Here is a 15,820-nt window from a genome sequence, read left to right as displayed (position 1 = left end):
AATTGTCGCCCGCAAACACGATTTAAATAACTTATAGGTCGCTTATATGTACTTAGATATATGTATAGAGATATATGTTTCCTGTAAAGTGGGACAAAAATATGAAGTAACTTTATGCCATTTTTGTCTTTTTGCCTAGTATGTTTAACGATGTATTTCCCTAACGTTTTTCCAAAGCCTTTATTGATTGACTTTTCGATGTTTGGACTACCTTTTTTTTTGAGGTGGTAAAATCATTCAAATACTTCCCCCGCCTAGGTTAAGGCGAGAGAGTGTCAGACTCTTACTAACTTTGAGCCGGAGCACCAATAACCGGCTACGTATTTGTACTGCACTGCACTTACTTCTTAGAGGTTTGTTATAGGGTCCACATTCGACTAATGCGAAAATATGTTTTTTTACCAATGCTTGACTATGTTCTCCGCAACACGACTAGTTATTATGCAACCAAAAAACCCTAACCTATTTGAACTGAAAATCGTGATATTGCAATATAGTTCATAAATGCTTAAGTAAATAAGGGTTGACTGATCAACAGACATTGTTTATTTAATACGACACTCCGTGACAATTTGTACTAAAATTGGTACTTTTTATTACAATATTCCACTATCACTTGTTATTTAAAAAAATTATAGGTATTTTAGTCAGCCAGTCATTTGGTAGTTTTACCTGGAAAGTTTTCCGGGAGTTTTGAAAATTGGTGAATTTATAGATTTGGGTATGCTCTTTTCGAATTTCAACTTTGCCACCTCGTACAACCGCCGCTCGCGCCGCCATATTGAAAATATGGCGCCTAAAAACGGTTTTTTATTAATATCTCCGTTCCGACGCATTTTACGAAAAAATATTTATCTACAGAATTAAACTAGAAAAAATTTCCTACAAGTTATGTATTGATAACTTTTTCATAAAATCAATAGTTTTTGGCGTACGAGCGCCGCAAAGTATTATTCATCTGCACCACCACGTGTACAAACAATGTGTGTTGTGCAGCAACGACTGTCGCAACCGAGGGCTGGGCTCGCTGTCATTGCAGAGGTAAGTCCCCTGTTTGAGGAGTGGCTAGAGAGGCGCCATGGCGTCCTCACCTACCGCCTGACGCAGGTGCTTACCGGACACAGGAGTTTCGGTAGGATCCTGTTTTTGATTGGGCGGGAGGAAACGCAAGGGGGTCATCATTGCGAAGACCGCCCGGAGGACACGGTGGAACATATAACATAACACATATAACATCAGAAACAGGAACCTACCGAAACTAACCTGTTTGTACAACACACATTGTTTTTATCTACCAAATGACTGGACTATTTTTGAAATGTCAATAAACAAAGAATTCGATAATCGAACCAAATGCACAGCGGACCTTAGGCGAGGCGAGAGAGTATCAGACTGAAAAACCACCTCGTTCCTATTCCCGTTTTTCGAACCGGAGCCCCGGCAGCTCAGGTCACCGTTAACACGGCTACAACACCAACCACTAACAATGAAGCCTTAATAATAAGACGTATTTCTGAACACATAATCATCTTCCAAAGATAAACTTACTTAAACAGCTCTAAAAACCAAAATAAAATGTTAATTCTACAATCACGAAACACGAACAGTTGACAAACGCTATACTCGTACTTGTACAAACGCGGTTGCGTAACATAAATAGCTATGTTTACATATACACGCCCACAGATTAAGGTGGTTACATACGTAATTACAGTCGTGACATTTCAGGAACTTATTTTTGTCATTCCGATACTATTCTATTAGCAAGTTCTCGTGAATAAGGGAAATAATTAGAGGGATTTATTTATAAAGCAATTGATGCCTTCTACAACAATTGGACAGGTAACATAACTAGAGAAGAAGGTACCTTATTTACAGGTATGTAAGTCTACCTTTGAGTAACATCTTTGTTAGTTAGTTATGTATTAAGTTCCTTGTTGTAACAAGGAACTTGCCCTACCTGTGGGTAGGGCTTATTGCCAACGCCATACAAGTAAAATTTTAGACTCAGTGCTATTACTGAAAATGTAAAACATAATTACTTTGCTGAAGACACATTTCTTTGTAGACTAATTTGTAGAATTATCAGAAATCGAACAGCAACGGTTCTTTATAAACTTGATCCTTGCAAATTGTGATCATCAGGCCTCATACTTACCGGAGTTACGGACAACGTAATAGGTTACCGGGGCTCCGGCTAGAAAAGCAGGAGTAGGAACGGCAATAGCAATATACCGGGCACATTTCCAGACTCCGTGCTACTACTGAGAAATTTTCGAAAAACCGAAAAGAGCTCAGCAGCACTTCGTTCAACCCAGGAATCGAACCCGAGACCTCTTGCCTGGCAGTCGCACTTGCAACCACTCGAGGCAACGAGGCAGTCGAGTGTGAAGACAACTTTAGTACAATGTTGAGTGTAGAGAACAGTATTGTGTTTCCACTAACAAAATTCTATTTTCAGTACAGATGGAATATTACCTAGATGGGGAAGTATTTGTGTTCGGTTCATCGCGAGGGTTGAATTGTTATCTCTTCATCTACATATTGATAGTGTGTGTGAGTAACTTGATATTGTGGGAGGTTTGTTTATATGCGTAGTATTTAGTGTCCTGATTAGTTTAGGGATAGGAGTCCTATGGTTCGTATTGTTCTGTTTCTTTCTGGCAAGGATGTAATTATGGAACCATGATATTATCTTCACGTACATTTTTTTTGTCTTCCTTTTTTTTGAGGAGGCAAAATCATCCATTGACTTCTGCCTCCTTGGGCGAGGCGAGAGGGAGTATTAGAGTCTTACTGACTAAAAACTACCCCGTTTGTATTCCTGCTTTTCGAGGCAGAGTCCTGATAAACCCGCTTAATAAGATTTGAAATATAGTGTTTATTGATGTTTGATTAGTGACCATTGAACCAACAAATACAAACTCAGACCACACTTCCCAATAGTTGACTAGCAATCCCCCAACGTGACGTATTTATTTTTTAGAATTATTAGTACATTCTTAGGTACTTTAAGATTAAGTTTCTTTTATTATTTTTTACTTTTTAAAGGGAAATTAAATTTTTTGTCGGGGGTTTTTTAAATTTTTAATTTAATTTTTATTTTATACTTTTTATAGGTAGGTTAAGTTAGGCTTAGTATATTACATATATTTACTATAATTTCGATTCTTGTTACGGTAAAGATAAGGTCAAGCTCGTTCGCTTTTTTTATTTGAATTATTAATTACTAGCTTTTGTTTCTATAAGTAGGCTAAAGATTACATTGGTGCAAGATTTTTTGTTTATAATAAAACGTTAAATTAAAAAATATATATTTTTGTTATTTAATTTAATTTTTTATTTTTGTTAATACGAAAAAATAATATCTTTCAATATCTTCTTTCAGTGCGGTTTAATTTGAGACCCCATCCCAGTATATTTGCAGTCCTTCGGCTAATCTCCCCACTTTCACCGCCCATAACTTTAAAACGGCTCAACCGATTTTCATCAAACATGTCTAAAAACACTCGCACATAAGTCCCCTTTCATACGAAAAAAAACTAAATTGAAATCACTGCATCCGTTCGGGAGTTACGATGCCACAGACAGACAGACAGACAGACAGACAGACAGACAGACAGACAGACAGACACGTCAAACTTATAACACCCCTCTTTTTGCGTCGGGGGTTAAAAAAAACATTCCGTCTCTAGCTCTCATATCATACTAACTTTTTCTTCTAGCTGGTTGACTTTAAAACTCGGAAGATAGGCGTGTAACTCATTCCTTACGAAACTTTGTTAGCTGTATCGGAAAAATATGAAAAGGGGAGATATGAAGTTCTGAGATTCGTTTAGGTTGCTCTTCCACCAGAGATGTGCTATGTAGCTAATTTTTTCGATGGTAGCTATTTTCTGTAGCTGTGCTTCCAAGATGTAATAGCTAAGCTGTGAAACTACGTGACTATTTCTACTGATAATAAGCTATGTATCTGTGTGAGTAAGACAAAAAAATACGCAGCTCGAGTATGCGATGTATCGATAGTAGAGAAGCCATCCATAGCATGCATCCATAGCACGTATCTTTCCATATAAAAAACATAGCTTAACTAAGTCTGTCTCCACCGGTACTAAGCAATGTGTACCAATGAATATGATTGATGGAAGCCAATCGCATCCACAGTAACGTAGCCATAGCACATCTCTGGAGGAAAAGCACCTTCACTCTGTCATAGTAAGTTGTAAAAGTCTTGAGGATCAACTGTTTGTTTGAAAGGATTTCCCGGTAAAGTAAAATGGTGTATTATTTTGACTTCACACCGAGTACGTACATAATGGAGGATTAACTTCTCGATGTATCACTAAAAGCCTCTCTTCATAGCTTATGTATGTATCATTGCCTAATGTGTATAATGTATGTGTGTATGTGTCGAATATGTGGACGTTCTTTATACATTCTTCGAATGAATCCAAAACATTTATGTTTAGCGGTTGTAATAGGTATGTGTAATGATTCAGTTTGTATTATCAACAAACTGAATATCAAACATAACGTTGCTCTATGTATGTGTTGTAGTGAGTGACTTTAAAAATCACCTTTTTATCCAATGACTTCTCCCTAGAGGGAGTGTCTGACACCTTACTGACTAAAAACCACCCCGTTTCTACGCCTGCCCTTCGAGCCGAAGTCCCGATAAAACCGCTAAGTAGTCCGCAGCTCTTAAAAACCACCTTTAAATGTATCGTTGGTAAAGTTCTGATTACGTCACTACTCACTCATAGCATCGAAACTCAACCCCAATAGTAACACTGCAGTTTTAAATTTAGAACTATCTGTTTTTAACTGACAGCGCTGCAAAGGTAAAATTATTCATAAAATTTTAAAAGCTTTTACTTCAATCTTAATTAAAATACGTTACAAAAATAGGTGGATTAATATTATTCCTAACTCCATACATTAAACTGAGTGATGTGCCTAAACGAAGTGAAACAAAGTTTATTTGAGTAAGTCACAATAGGCTTTTAAACTAGTAACGGTCGGTCTAAACTGGATGATTCTGGAATTAGTTGGACGGCGCCGGTTAAGCGAGTTCCATTTGGTGAGGTTGCATCTTATCCGATTTGAATTTAGCTTTGATGAATGTTGGTTGAGTTTTAAGTAGAGTCTGTCTTATGTTGACTGTGTCCCAGTTTTCTGAAGTTTGCATACGAGTATTTAAATACTACAATTGGGTAAAGATTTATATTTTATAGACTGGCGCAGTTGGGATGAGATTCGATGTATATGATTCCATTACCTCAATTTTAAGACATGAATTATCTATTATTGATTGATCTTAAAATCTTACAATCAAATATCAAACTTTCAATACCTACACCACCAGACAAAAAAGAACAAAGTCTAAAAAAGAACTCTCACATAAAGTAACTCGAAACTCAATATCGGCACAGCGCAAACTTGTGCAGAAATATAAACAAAAACAAGAGTATCATGAATCAAGTTCAATTCGTTTGAAGCAAACAAATAAAAGGTTGATTCTCGTAACCGTACATAAATAAAACAAGTGCAAGGGCATTCGATTCGCTAAATAGATGATAAGTACCGGCAGCCAATGTTGACGCGGGACGATTTGCATCTTTCTCTAGAGTATAAAGGGGGACAAAGATGGAAGGTGTTGCCGCGAAATCGGGCTGTTTAGGCAATTCCTGGCCTGTGTCTGCTTTTATGTTTGTGGAATAACTTATCCCTTTATTTACCTCTTTGTTCGAGGGGCAGTAAACAAGGGTTTTTGCCCTTTGCTGAGAAAGCACTGATAAAGGTGGGTCTGTATTTCGGGTCAACGATTGCCTTACTAAACATGGATTTTCTCCTTTTTTGCTTATACATCAAGATTTGAAGTTTTGTTTGAGCGCTGTCTAGGTGTTCTATGTTTTGTAGGTAGTATTGGATTTGATTTATTTGCGTATTGTTCCGTAACTAAGTACTATATACTTATAGAATGTTAAACGTGTCTTGCTGTAACACAACAGAAATACTTCAAGAGTAAACACGATAACATCTATTTGTTAAAGAAAATGTAATCTTTTTAGTTATTAAACGTATATTTTAATGTGCATTAATAAAAATGCAGTAACTGAAACAAAACAATGCAAAAAGCGTTTCAACTTACCAAACAAACAGTGGATTTTATATGATATTAACGAGCATTTAAAATTTGAGAAATGTGTGTTTGTGCTCTATTTCAGTCTCAAAACTGGCAACGTGAACTCATAAAAAATGTTTGTTACCTAACAAATTGTATTTTCGAACGAACTAAATATATTTTGGGAGTACCAATACTGCACGGAGGTAATTACAGATTGTATAGTGAATATTCGACTGCCAATATAATATATGTACATTGTACAGTGCTCTGGTTTAATTCCATATTTGTGTATAGGAAAATACGAAAACATATACGTGGAACAGTTTCAAAATTATATGTGTTAAAATCAAAGTTGTGAATGTGTAGTAGTATTAAAAACTCAGACAGATAGTGAACTAACTATCTAAGAAGGTAAGAAAAAATGAAATTCCATGTCATAAAAACATCAGCTGTTGTGATTAGAGTACTTAACAACGTCACAATACTTGTTTAAAAATCGTGCAATCCACATATTAGTAGGATGTATGAAATCGTCGGTTTATGCACATTGGTCGCGACATAGTAGTAATCGTTGATTGATGTTTGTCAAACAGGGGCTCGACTGATGACGGGTGTGTCGGCTTCGAGCTCCGAGGGACTTCGCACGTTTGAGAGGTACGCTCAGTATTTTATTCGATGATTAAGATAATCGGTAGGATGTGAGGGAGATCCCGTATGTTGTATCATGAAACAAAGTTTTGTAGTGTTGTGATTTATTGCTACTGAGTTTTTTTATTTGGATTTTTTTTAATTCGGTTTGTTTATGTGTTCTTTTTTTTTGTTTTTTGGTGAGAAAGATATTTGTGAGTGAAAATTGTTGCGCTGGAGTTTGTAGGTACATGACGTTTCTCTAAAATATTTTTCGTCGTTGATTTTACCGATTGATTTGAATTTTGGATTTTAATTATTAAACTTCATTTTTAAGTTGAGTCCAAATTTTGGTGTGTCACAGAACTACAGATAGTGTAGTTTTATGTAAAAGAAATATGAATTCCAATTGATAGTACGAATTGAAAAATGCAAATAAAATATTAATTGCCAGTTTCCGTATTCTGCGATTAATCGGTACGTAGTTTTGTCGTAAAAATCGCCATTCATTTTGTAATAGTGTTGTATTTATTCTATACAAGAACTGAGAAAGACAGATATTATTATACTTAGTTTATTTCTATTTTTATTGACTAAACAATAACTCTAGTGGCCTTAATCATTAATGCTCTCGATATTTTTACGTCACGCGATCTTTTAATGTTAGTTATGAGTGATTCTTTTTTTATTAGATAGCATCTTTAGTTTAATAGCCACAAAAAAGTAGCCAATCACTGGATTTCCAGATTGATTTCTAGATTCATCAAGTCAGTAAATGGACAAAGTTGAAATGAATCCTATTCTGATGTTACGAATATGACGGTTTGAGAGGATGTTTGGCTTTTATTTTATTTTACCTAAACGTACTGAAACTGTACTACTAAACACTAATAAAATAATAATTGTCAGTATTATTACATAATCTATATTTTAACTCGACAACATAGTTGATAACGGTAGCTAGTGTAATAAAGTTTGACTGCCTGTATCTGAAAATTAAATAAAGAAAGAAAAATCATTTATTTAGTACAACAAGCAAGCACAAACAGTAATAAGAAAAAAATAACAATAAAAATAAACGTGGATATATACAAACATAAAAAAAAACTAAAACACAAAAATATATTCTTTTGTGCCCGTGGGTTGCACCAAAAAAATATTGGTTAAAGACTTGTTAAAAAGAAAACTCAATATGAAGTCTTAATATTAGTTAGCAAAACTGACTTAATTGAATGAGATCATGAGTGATTGGATTCTGATAATCTAATTAGAGATCTCGCGGTATTTCGTTAATCCGCCTCATTAGATGACTATGGATAATCTGCAGTTGAAATTCAGCCATAGTTTGGTATATTCTGTAATTATTTGTTTACTGACGTACTAAGAGAAATGTAATGCTTATTTACACTATTCCTTAGTAACATTTTGTCCCAAAAATAATTGCTAAGGACTAGTTGAAGTAACCATTAAATGACTCTGAGTACGGCGTTTAGCCAAATATGCTTCGCACTAATTTAAATGCAAAGGCCATAAAAAAATTTGGTTCCTTGATATTTTCGATATTATAAATCTAAAAGGGGATCAAAGTGTGGAAGGCGTCGCGATCAGTAGTAATTGCGTTCCCAAATATGAAAAGTTGTTGTAATGTAAAATGGATTTAAAATACACCTTCAATAAAACATAATTATCTATGACACTACATTACCATCACTACATAAAACAAATAGGTAGGTACTTAAACAAACTTTACCTCACTTCACCAATTAAACCGCAGAAACCTAATCATCCACCAATATGAAATGCCAAACGGTGAAGGAGAGTTCAACAATTTTTCCAATAGAAAAGCAATCAACGATGGTCCTATTCAAATATTTAACATCCCTCGAATAAAGCGGGAGGGCATAAAATGTGAAATTTTCATCGAGTTAACGTGCATTCAATTGCATAATGATTCCAGAACGTTCGGCGACCGTTTAAATGGAAATCATGACTAAAACTGTCTTTAAATCGTGTCGTTATAACTTTGATTTTCTTTTTGATTTTCTATTAATAATAGTTAGCTATTACTCCTTTATGTCGATGTTCAATGCCGTGTTCGTAACTCGGTTAATAAAAGGATTTGAATTAGTTCTTTTTTAATTTTTTAGAAGATCGTTGTACGGAAAATTATTTGTGGATTCCTTAAATTATTTGGATTTTAAGGGAGGACATTAAAGGATTTCAGAATTTTTCATTGTTGTTTTGTTTATATGGTTCTACTAGGAATAAAATTAGGTACTCATTCCTGTTATACAATAAATAGATTTGGGCGATATGATAGCTTTATGATACTTAAAATTGGTATAGATATTTATCGCCGTACTCAGAGTCATTTAATGGTTGCTTAAGCAATAGTTGTCTATAGAAAATTGCTACTAAAGAATAGTTTAAGTAATCAATAATTAATGTGTCTGATGGCAGTAAGACCTAATTTTTTCTCCCATTGAAGTTTGCACCTGCACACACTCTTTCTCCATAGAAGAATATTCATGAACTCATGACTCTTCTTGGTATAAGTTATACACTGCGAAGACAATCAGATTTGTGTGTTTATGTTTATTCAGGCTACATTCAATGAACAATTCATAATATTGAACGCAATGTGAGGTCATAAGAAGGTGTGGTTATTATTTTCGGTTCATCTACTGTACAGCTGAAAATAGGTAACGTCAAAAACGAACGGGTGCATCACCTGATGGTAAGCAATCGCTGCCGCCCATTGAACAACACCAGATCGTTGTTATAAGTGCGTTGATACCTTTGGATTCCCAGCGTTCATTAGCTTGTTTAGTCCTTAACATTTCCTATAAATTTGTCTATCTGTATCTTTCTCTAAAAATATCTGTACAATGGAGAATCGTAGTCCTCATTTCTCAAAATGGGAGCCATTTAAAATTTTATTCTATCACGGTTAGATTTTCATGCCATTTTATTACCTTTGTATTGAAATCGCAGCCATTTTATCAACAGAGGAGACTGCACATTTTGTACGCTTGAGCATCTGCAACAATATACAATCTAGCTCAGTGGTAGTAAAGCAGCGCCTCATCTCTTTTCCCGACGAACAATGGGAGTGACACTTCCTAGCGTAAGCATTTGTAGGTACAATGTACATTGCGCAGGTACCTTAACGTCTGGAGACAATTCACAACACTGCACTTACAATGTAAAGCAATGTTGTCATGTAATGCGAAACACTACAAGAAATATAACATAGTCCAGAACAATGACTTGATGTGGTAGTGAGTCACTGTCCGATTGTTACTGTCATTTGTTTGGCAATAGATGATTGGGGTGTTAGAAGAAAGAATAACAGTTTTGATTGTATTTTTATGGTAAAGATGATCTTATTTGCCATAGAATCGAAAACGGTGGCATAAGGCCCTGTTTTCTCCTGTAACCCTCTTATCTCTAGTTTTGGAGTAGAAAACACGTGTAGGCAAACTCTGAGTACAGTCAAGCTCTTTTTTTTAAAGGGTTTTACGTCCAATGATCTCTAGCCTTGGGTGAGGCGAGAGGGAGTGTCAAATCCTACTGACTAAGGACCACCCCGTTCCTATTCCTGCATCGAGCTGGAGCCCCAGTAAACCCGCTAGGTAGTCCGCAGCTCCTTGCTCCTTAGAATGACGATACGATATCCACAAAGTGGCAGGTAATAACTAATAGTTGTGTGAAGACTGATGACGGCGACTACGCAACTGATAATACCAAATCCAAGATTGGTTCTTGAACCCAAAAAAATCGAGTTCATTCTTGACGTCACAGTTCATAGTGTCCAATTATAGCATTGATGAAGAACAATAACAATTAAAACAACCATAGCGTTGTGTTACGATAAAGAGGTCGCGAGTTCATATCCTACTAGCCGACATACATTCAGCTCGGTCCTGTGGGATGAACAGCAATATTACGCCTTTTAATTTGACAGACGAATTTGAACCATAAATGTACAAGGTTCATATCATTTTGTAGTTTTTCCTTAGCCTATGCCAACTGTGATAAAAAGGATCATGCATCTATAACATGGGACTAACACAAATGGTAAAAAGTAGGTTTACATTGTAGGTATAGCGGCATTACGTGCCGTAATGTGTACCTCAGCTTACCCCTTTATAGGGATAATAGGCGTGACGTTGCATTGAGACCTTTTTAGTAATTTTTACGTGAAAAAAATACATCCATAGGTACATTAATGGGCAGACTAGTTGGTCATGGTTATGGCTTCTACAATACCATTAGTAGCATTAAGGAGTTATGTATAAATTATAATATTATCTATAAGAGCAAATTATTATATAATGTAACGTTATACAGCTGGAAATTCCAAAAAAACGGTTACCAACTCCACAATAAAATGACATAATGTGATTAGCGAGTATCAACACAACTATACAAAACTTTACAACCTCTTATCACGATATTTTGATAACGTCTAATTACATTTTTTTATGATTTAATCTAATACGTCCTCGGATCTTAATTCTTACACTAGTTGAGAGTAAATACATAATATTTGGTACATAAATATATGGTTAACGAAAATCTTTATGATTTAAGTTTGACTGACATGGTCACTAATATTTTCATTAGAACTACATAATTACCATGTTAATTTAGGTCTATGAGTGTTCGATATTTCGGCACTGTTGCAAGCGCCATGATCACATATCCCGTCTTAAGTTCTTTATGATTTGTCTCTTGGGGGCCTTCTTAATTACCTTGGTCATGTGATGTTCAATTTCTTAATAAATGGATTCAAGACCTAAATGGTTAATGTGAGTGTTTGTGAGCCAAGCATGGAACGATATGATAAACTTTTAGGTACAGAAGGCAGAAGGCTCATAATCCTGCAGCAGATTGTTATTCAAATGTTAGTGCTATAGCTGATAGGTATGACTAGATGACTACTCACTAATGTGGAAACTATTGCAGCGGACTAAGTTCCTGCTTACCATTATTTACTAACTAATTGTATTCCTTATTGTCATTTGTGTGGATCTCTGTTATCTTAATAAATAAACTTATTTTATTATTATTATTCTTTTTTTATAGGATGCCCATAGTCACTGAATTTTATGAAATGTTGAAGAAGTAATACCTAATAATTATTTTGTGTTGTTTCAGACTTTAACACAAATAAGGATTCAGAAAAGAATACAAGATGGTGGACAAGATGTCGCGGTACAGATATGCACCGCTACTGGTGTTCCAAATATTCCTGATGATCCTATACATACTGTTCACCACGTATGGAGGTGCTGAAGAAGCCAATATTAAAGGTAAGTTCTTTTTTGTATTTTTATGGGTCTTATGATAAAGAATGGCGTTCTAGAAGTCATTGGAGAAGCCCTATATTCAACAATGGAATTGTGGCCGAGGTGATAATGAGAGTATTGTAAGAAATAATTGATCCTATTTACAAATCCATACTGACTAACAATGTCAGCATTGAAAACTTTGCCCTACTCAGAGATGTAATAGAATAAGTACTTCAAACTCTAAAACTGCACATATTTTCAGTATGATGACATAGTCAATCAAACGAACGAAGATAATTAATTATTAAGACGCATCCATCAAAATTACATTAATTTTGTGCTTGTACACTCCTGTCTACTCCATTAAGGATCAACAAGCGTGACATTAAACTGTTATTTAGCTCCCATATCATGTAACACTTAATTATTTCGTTGGTAATTCGAGCTCGATGGTGATTGTTAAGAAGTCATGTTGCCAAGGCCCGATGCCATCAACTTTTGCATTCGCATATTAACGTCAGTCAACGAGCTATTCAATTAATCTATATTCCATCTTTATCTGGTCGACGTGTTCAATTAATTCATTCGCGCTTCCTCTGCAAATCCATATGCGCTGTTCTAATTTATTAAACAAGAATGTACTGTTTTAATGAACTGCACTAAAATATAGTTTTATGCAAATTACGTTGAATAACGAATGTAGTTTATTATTTGACTTGCATTTACTGTAGAATATTATAACAGTCATTCGTTAAAATTTATTTTACGCGACATTAATTTGTGGAAATATAGTTGACATACGATAATTTTTTGCAAATAATTTGTTATTTATGTAACTTCTATGACACAAATAATACTTTCTATGTATATATGTGTTTGGTCTAAAAACTATCCTAAAAAACTTCATCAAAATTAACACAACAATTTTCAATTACGCAACAGCCAAACAAACAGACACACTCGTAATTTAATACGCTGTTACTAATGCTATGCAAGACATGTAGAGGGCGCCACGGTATTATGTTTCACACTAAATTGTTAATGTCATCGCGAGCGTTGTCAATTAAAATAATGCTCTCCGTGTGAATAAGGACTGGCGTACAATTAATTTGCTTGAAATTCCACATTAATCCAGTGGAGTCGAGGCCGGTAACGAGTGGGTACGGATACTAGCTAGGGCTGTCCGTAGAGTATAATTTAAAATGGAGTATACAGACGCTTCAAGTAGCTTGGGATACAACAGTTTAACTACAAAAAAGAAATTGTATGACAAAGGCAAACGGATAGGAGTCCATGGAGATTTCTCAATTTTAGTATAGAAAATGCTTTAAGCATTTATTCCTGTTTAGTCTTATATTACCATTTGATAATGATGATATGATAATTACCATTTATTCGTACTGCGATTATACTATTTTACATTCCAACAATTGTTGTTAATTCTTCGAGGTAGCTGAACCAATGACATCATACGTTTATCATAACTGAAGATGGCATAAAAATATATCGGACTAGTCGGGACAAAGATCAACACCATTGTATTTGAAAGAAATCAAAACAAAACCTTTTAGTATTTTATTATCTTTATTGATGGTCGATCAATTAAAAGTATGTTTACACATGACAAGTGACAGATGACAGATGATACGTGACAGAAGTCGCACATGGACGATCAATGAACAAATCAACGGATGACGTCGTAAATCCTACATCGCACATGTGAAGTTTACATGCGAATAAACATGGATAGAAAATCCCAACAGTGAGGCAGAAAGCCCACCAGGTATGACCACCTCACCTGGTCGGAGGATCCTCCTTTTCTTAGGGAACTTTACTCACTGTTCCCTAAATACATGTGTCCAGTATTTGGTACGTCGTCGTCGTACATACGAAGATACATTTGACTAAAACCGAGGCTTGTGTTTTAAAAGTCTCACTGACACATATGGCAAAAAAATATACCAAAAAATCGTTGCATTAGCCACAGCCCTAGTGTTGTCAACTGCCAGAGAATGTACCACAAATTGAATTCTCGACATATGTATGAGAAGATTCTTATTATAAATTCTATGTCTCATTTAGTGGGTCTTAGTACACTCTCTGTATTACCTGGCTGGTTTGAATTACTTTTGAACAACATGTTTTGTATTTTTTTTTTTCTATAGCTAAATAAAATTTCACCAAAAATGGAACATGGTGGTATCGTGTGATATTATCAGGGTAGAATACAGTTATAACCTCCAATCTTTCCGTCACGTGGGTGTCTTAAAATCGACTAACGGATTACTAAACAGCAGAAGGTTAGCGCGTTCTCTATTAATCCTAATACTTTCGTGATCCTGAAAGCCAAGCTTAGAAATCGTGGCAAAATCTCTTATTCAAAGGAGTTCCTAGTCCATTTCGTCAGTAATGTCCAAAACAGTTAACAATGCAAATCTCGAAACCTACCTCAATACCCTTTAATAATATGAATGGATATTTCAAAAGCAACTAGCGCCTTGTCAATAGCATACACCGCCTGCAAACCCTTAGGGCGAAATCTAACATCGGTTCTGCAACAGCATGTCAACCTGACCCAATACTATTTAATCAATTTTCAACTTTACACGTGTTGTTATAAATTCGAATATCCGTTATGGAAATTCTACAAATTGGAGTATGTTGATTTGTGTCCGTACAATGTAAAACGTCCAAGGCAATTAACACATTGCTATGCGAGAATTCGGGATCGGAATGCGGAAACTGAACTAAATTATTTTGATAAATGTTTTTATACAGTAACGTTTAACTGTTGCTCTTCTTTATTGACTGTAGTTAAATATATGGGGTGTTTTTGTTTCGAATTGAGATAAAGATTACGAATGATGTAGATTACAAAAAAGCAGGTGATAGTGTCTCCGTTTCGACTCTCGGATGGAACAATTCCTTGTGTGACCCATAAATGTTGTTCCGAGTCTAAGTGTGGTGTGTATAATCAAAGAGATAGAGATAGAGAAAGAGAGAAAAAGAGAGATAGAGAGAGATATGTGCTCAAAATCCATACAATTATGAAAAAGTCGTCGTTAAAATTTAAATCAAAATGTTGTCATATAAAATCAGATGTCCTTGCAATATTTCATAGTAAACTATTTTCATAGACTGGCCAATGTTTTATTAATCAAGGGGATATCGTTTGTATGTCAAGTATGAGTTGTTATTTAAACGAAAAGAATCCACTTACCTACAATTTGTTATTAATAAACTACTACATTCAAGTGGTTGGAACAACGACTCTTGAACATGAAGTATCGTGTAGTCTCAAAAAGTATATTACAAAATGTAATGAACCTTTTGTCAAAAACATTGAATACGATTGCAAAGTTACTCTTTTCAAATAATTTGGAAATCTTAATGCACATCAGACTACTTACTGACGCCTCATATTTTAAGTGTGGGAGAGCCATGCTTCGGCACGAATGGGCCGGTTCGACCGGAGTGATACCACGGATTCACAGAAAACCGACGTGAAATAACGCTTTCGTTGTGTTTTGCTGTGTGAGTAAGTTTACCAGAGGCCCAATTACCCCACTTCCCAATCTTCCCAATCCACGATTCCCCAACAACCTTTAAAATCCTAACCCCGAAAAACCCGGCAACGCACTTGTAACGCCTCTGGTGTTTCGGGTGACCATGGGCGGTTGCTTACCATCAGGTTATCCGTTTGCTCGTTTACCGACTTATTCCATAATAAATAATACTACCTACTTTTCAAAATGTTCCTTTCTTAATA

The 15,820-nt window shown here is 35.3% G+C and overlaps 1 protein-coding gene across 3 annotated transcripts in view; it reads left to right on the top strand.

Annotated features, from left to right (window-relative positions):
• The first annotated feature begins 2,539 nt into the window (after positions 1 to 2,539).
• LOC118267745 (ammonium transporter Rh type B) overlaps positions 2,540 to 15,820 on the top strand; it is a 32,795-nt gene continuing 19,514 nt past the window's right edge. Inside the window, exons 1-3 of one of the 3 annotated variants that reach the window (XM_050694071.1) lie at positions 2,540 to 2,556; positions 6,721 to 6,781; positions 11,918 to 12,072. In XM_050694071.1, the coding sequence (XP_050550028.1) occupies positions 11,955 to 12,072 (118 nt within the window). In that variant the 5' untranslated portion in view covers positions 2,540 to 2,556; positions 6,721 to 6,781; positions 11,918 to 11,954. Of the gene's footprint in view, positions 2,557 to 6,303; positions 6,539 to 6,720; positions 6,782 to 11,917; positions 12,073 to 15,820 lie in introns of those variants that run through there. The other 2 variants (XM_035581913.2, XM_050694070.1) reach the window with 2 other exon arrangements.

This window comes from Spodoptera frugiperda, chromosome 6 (assembly GCF_023101765.2).
Source record: "Spodoptera frugiperda isolate SF20-4 chromosome 6, AGI-APGP_CSIRO_Sfru_2.0, whole genome shotgun sequence".
NCBI lineage: Eukaryota > Metazoa > Arthropoda > Insecta > Lepidoptera > Noctuidae > Spodoptera > Spodoptera frugiperda.
Note: the sequence above shows the minus strand (reverse complement) of the source record. Positions and strands in the feature narration are given on the sequence as shown.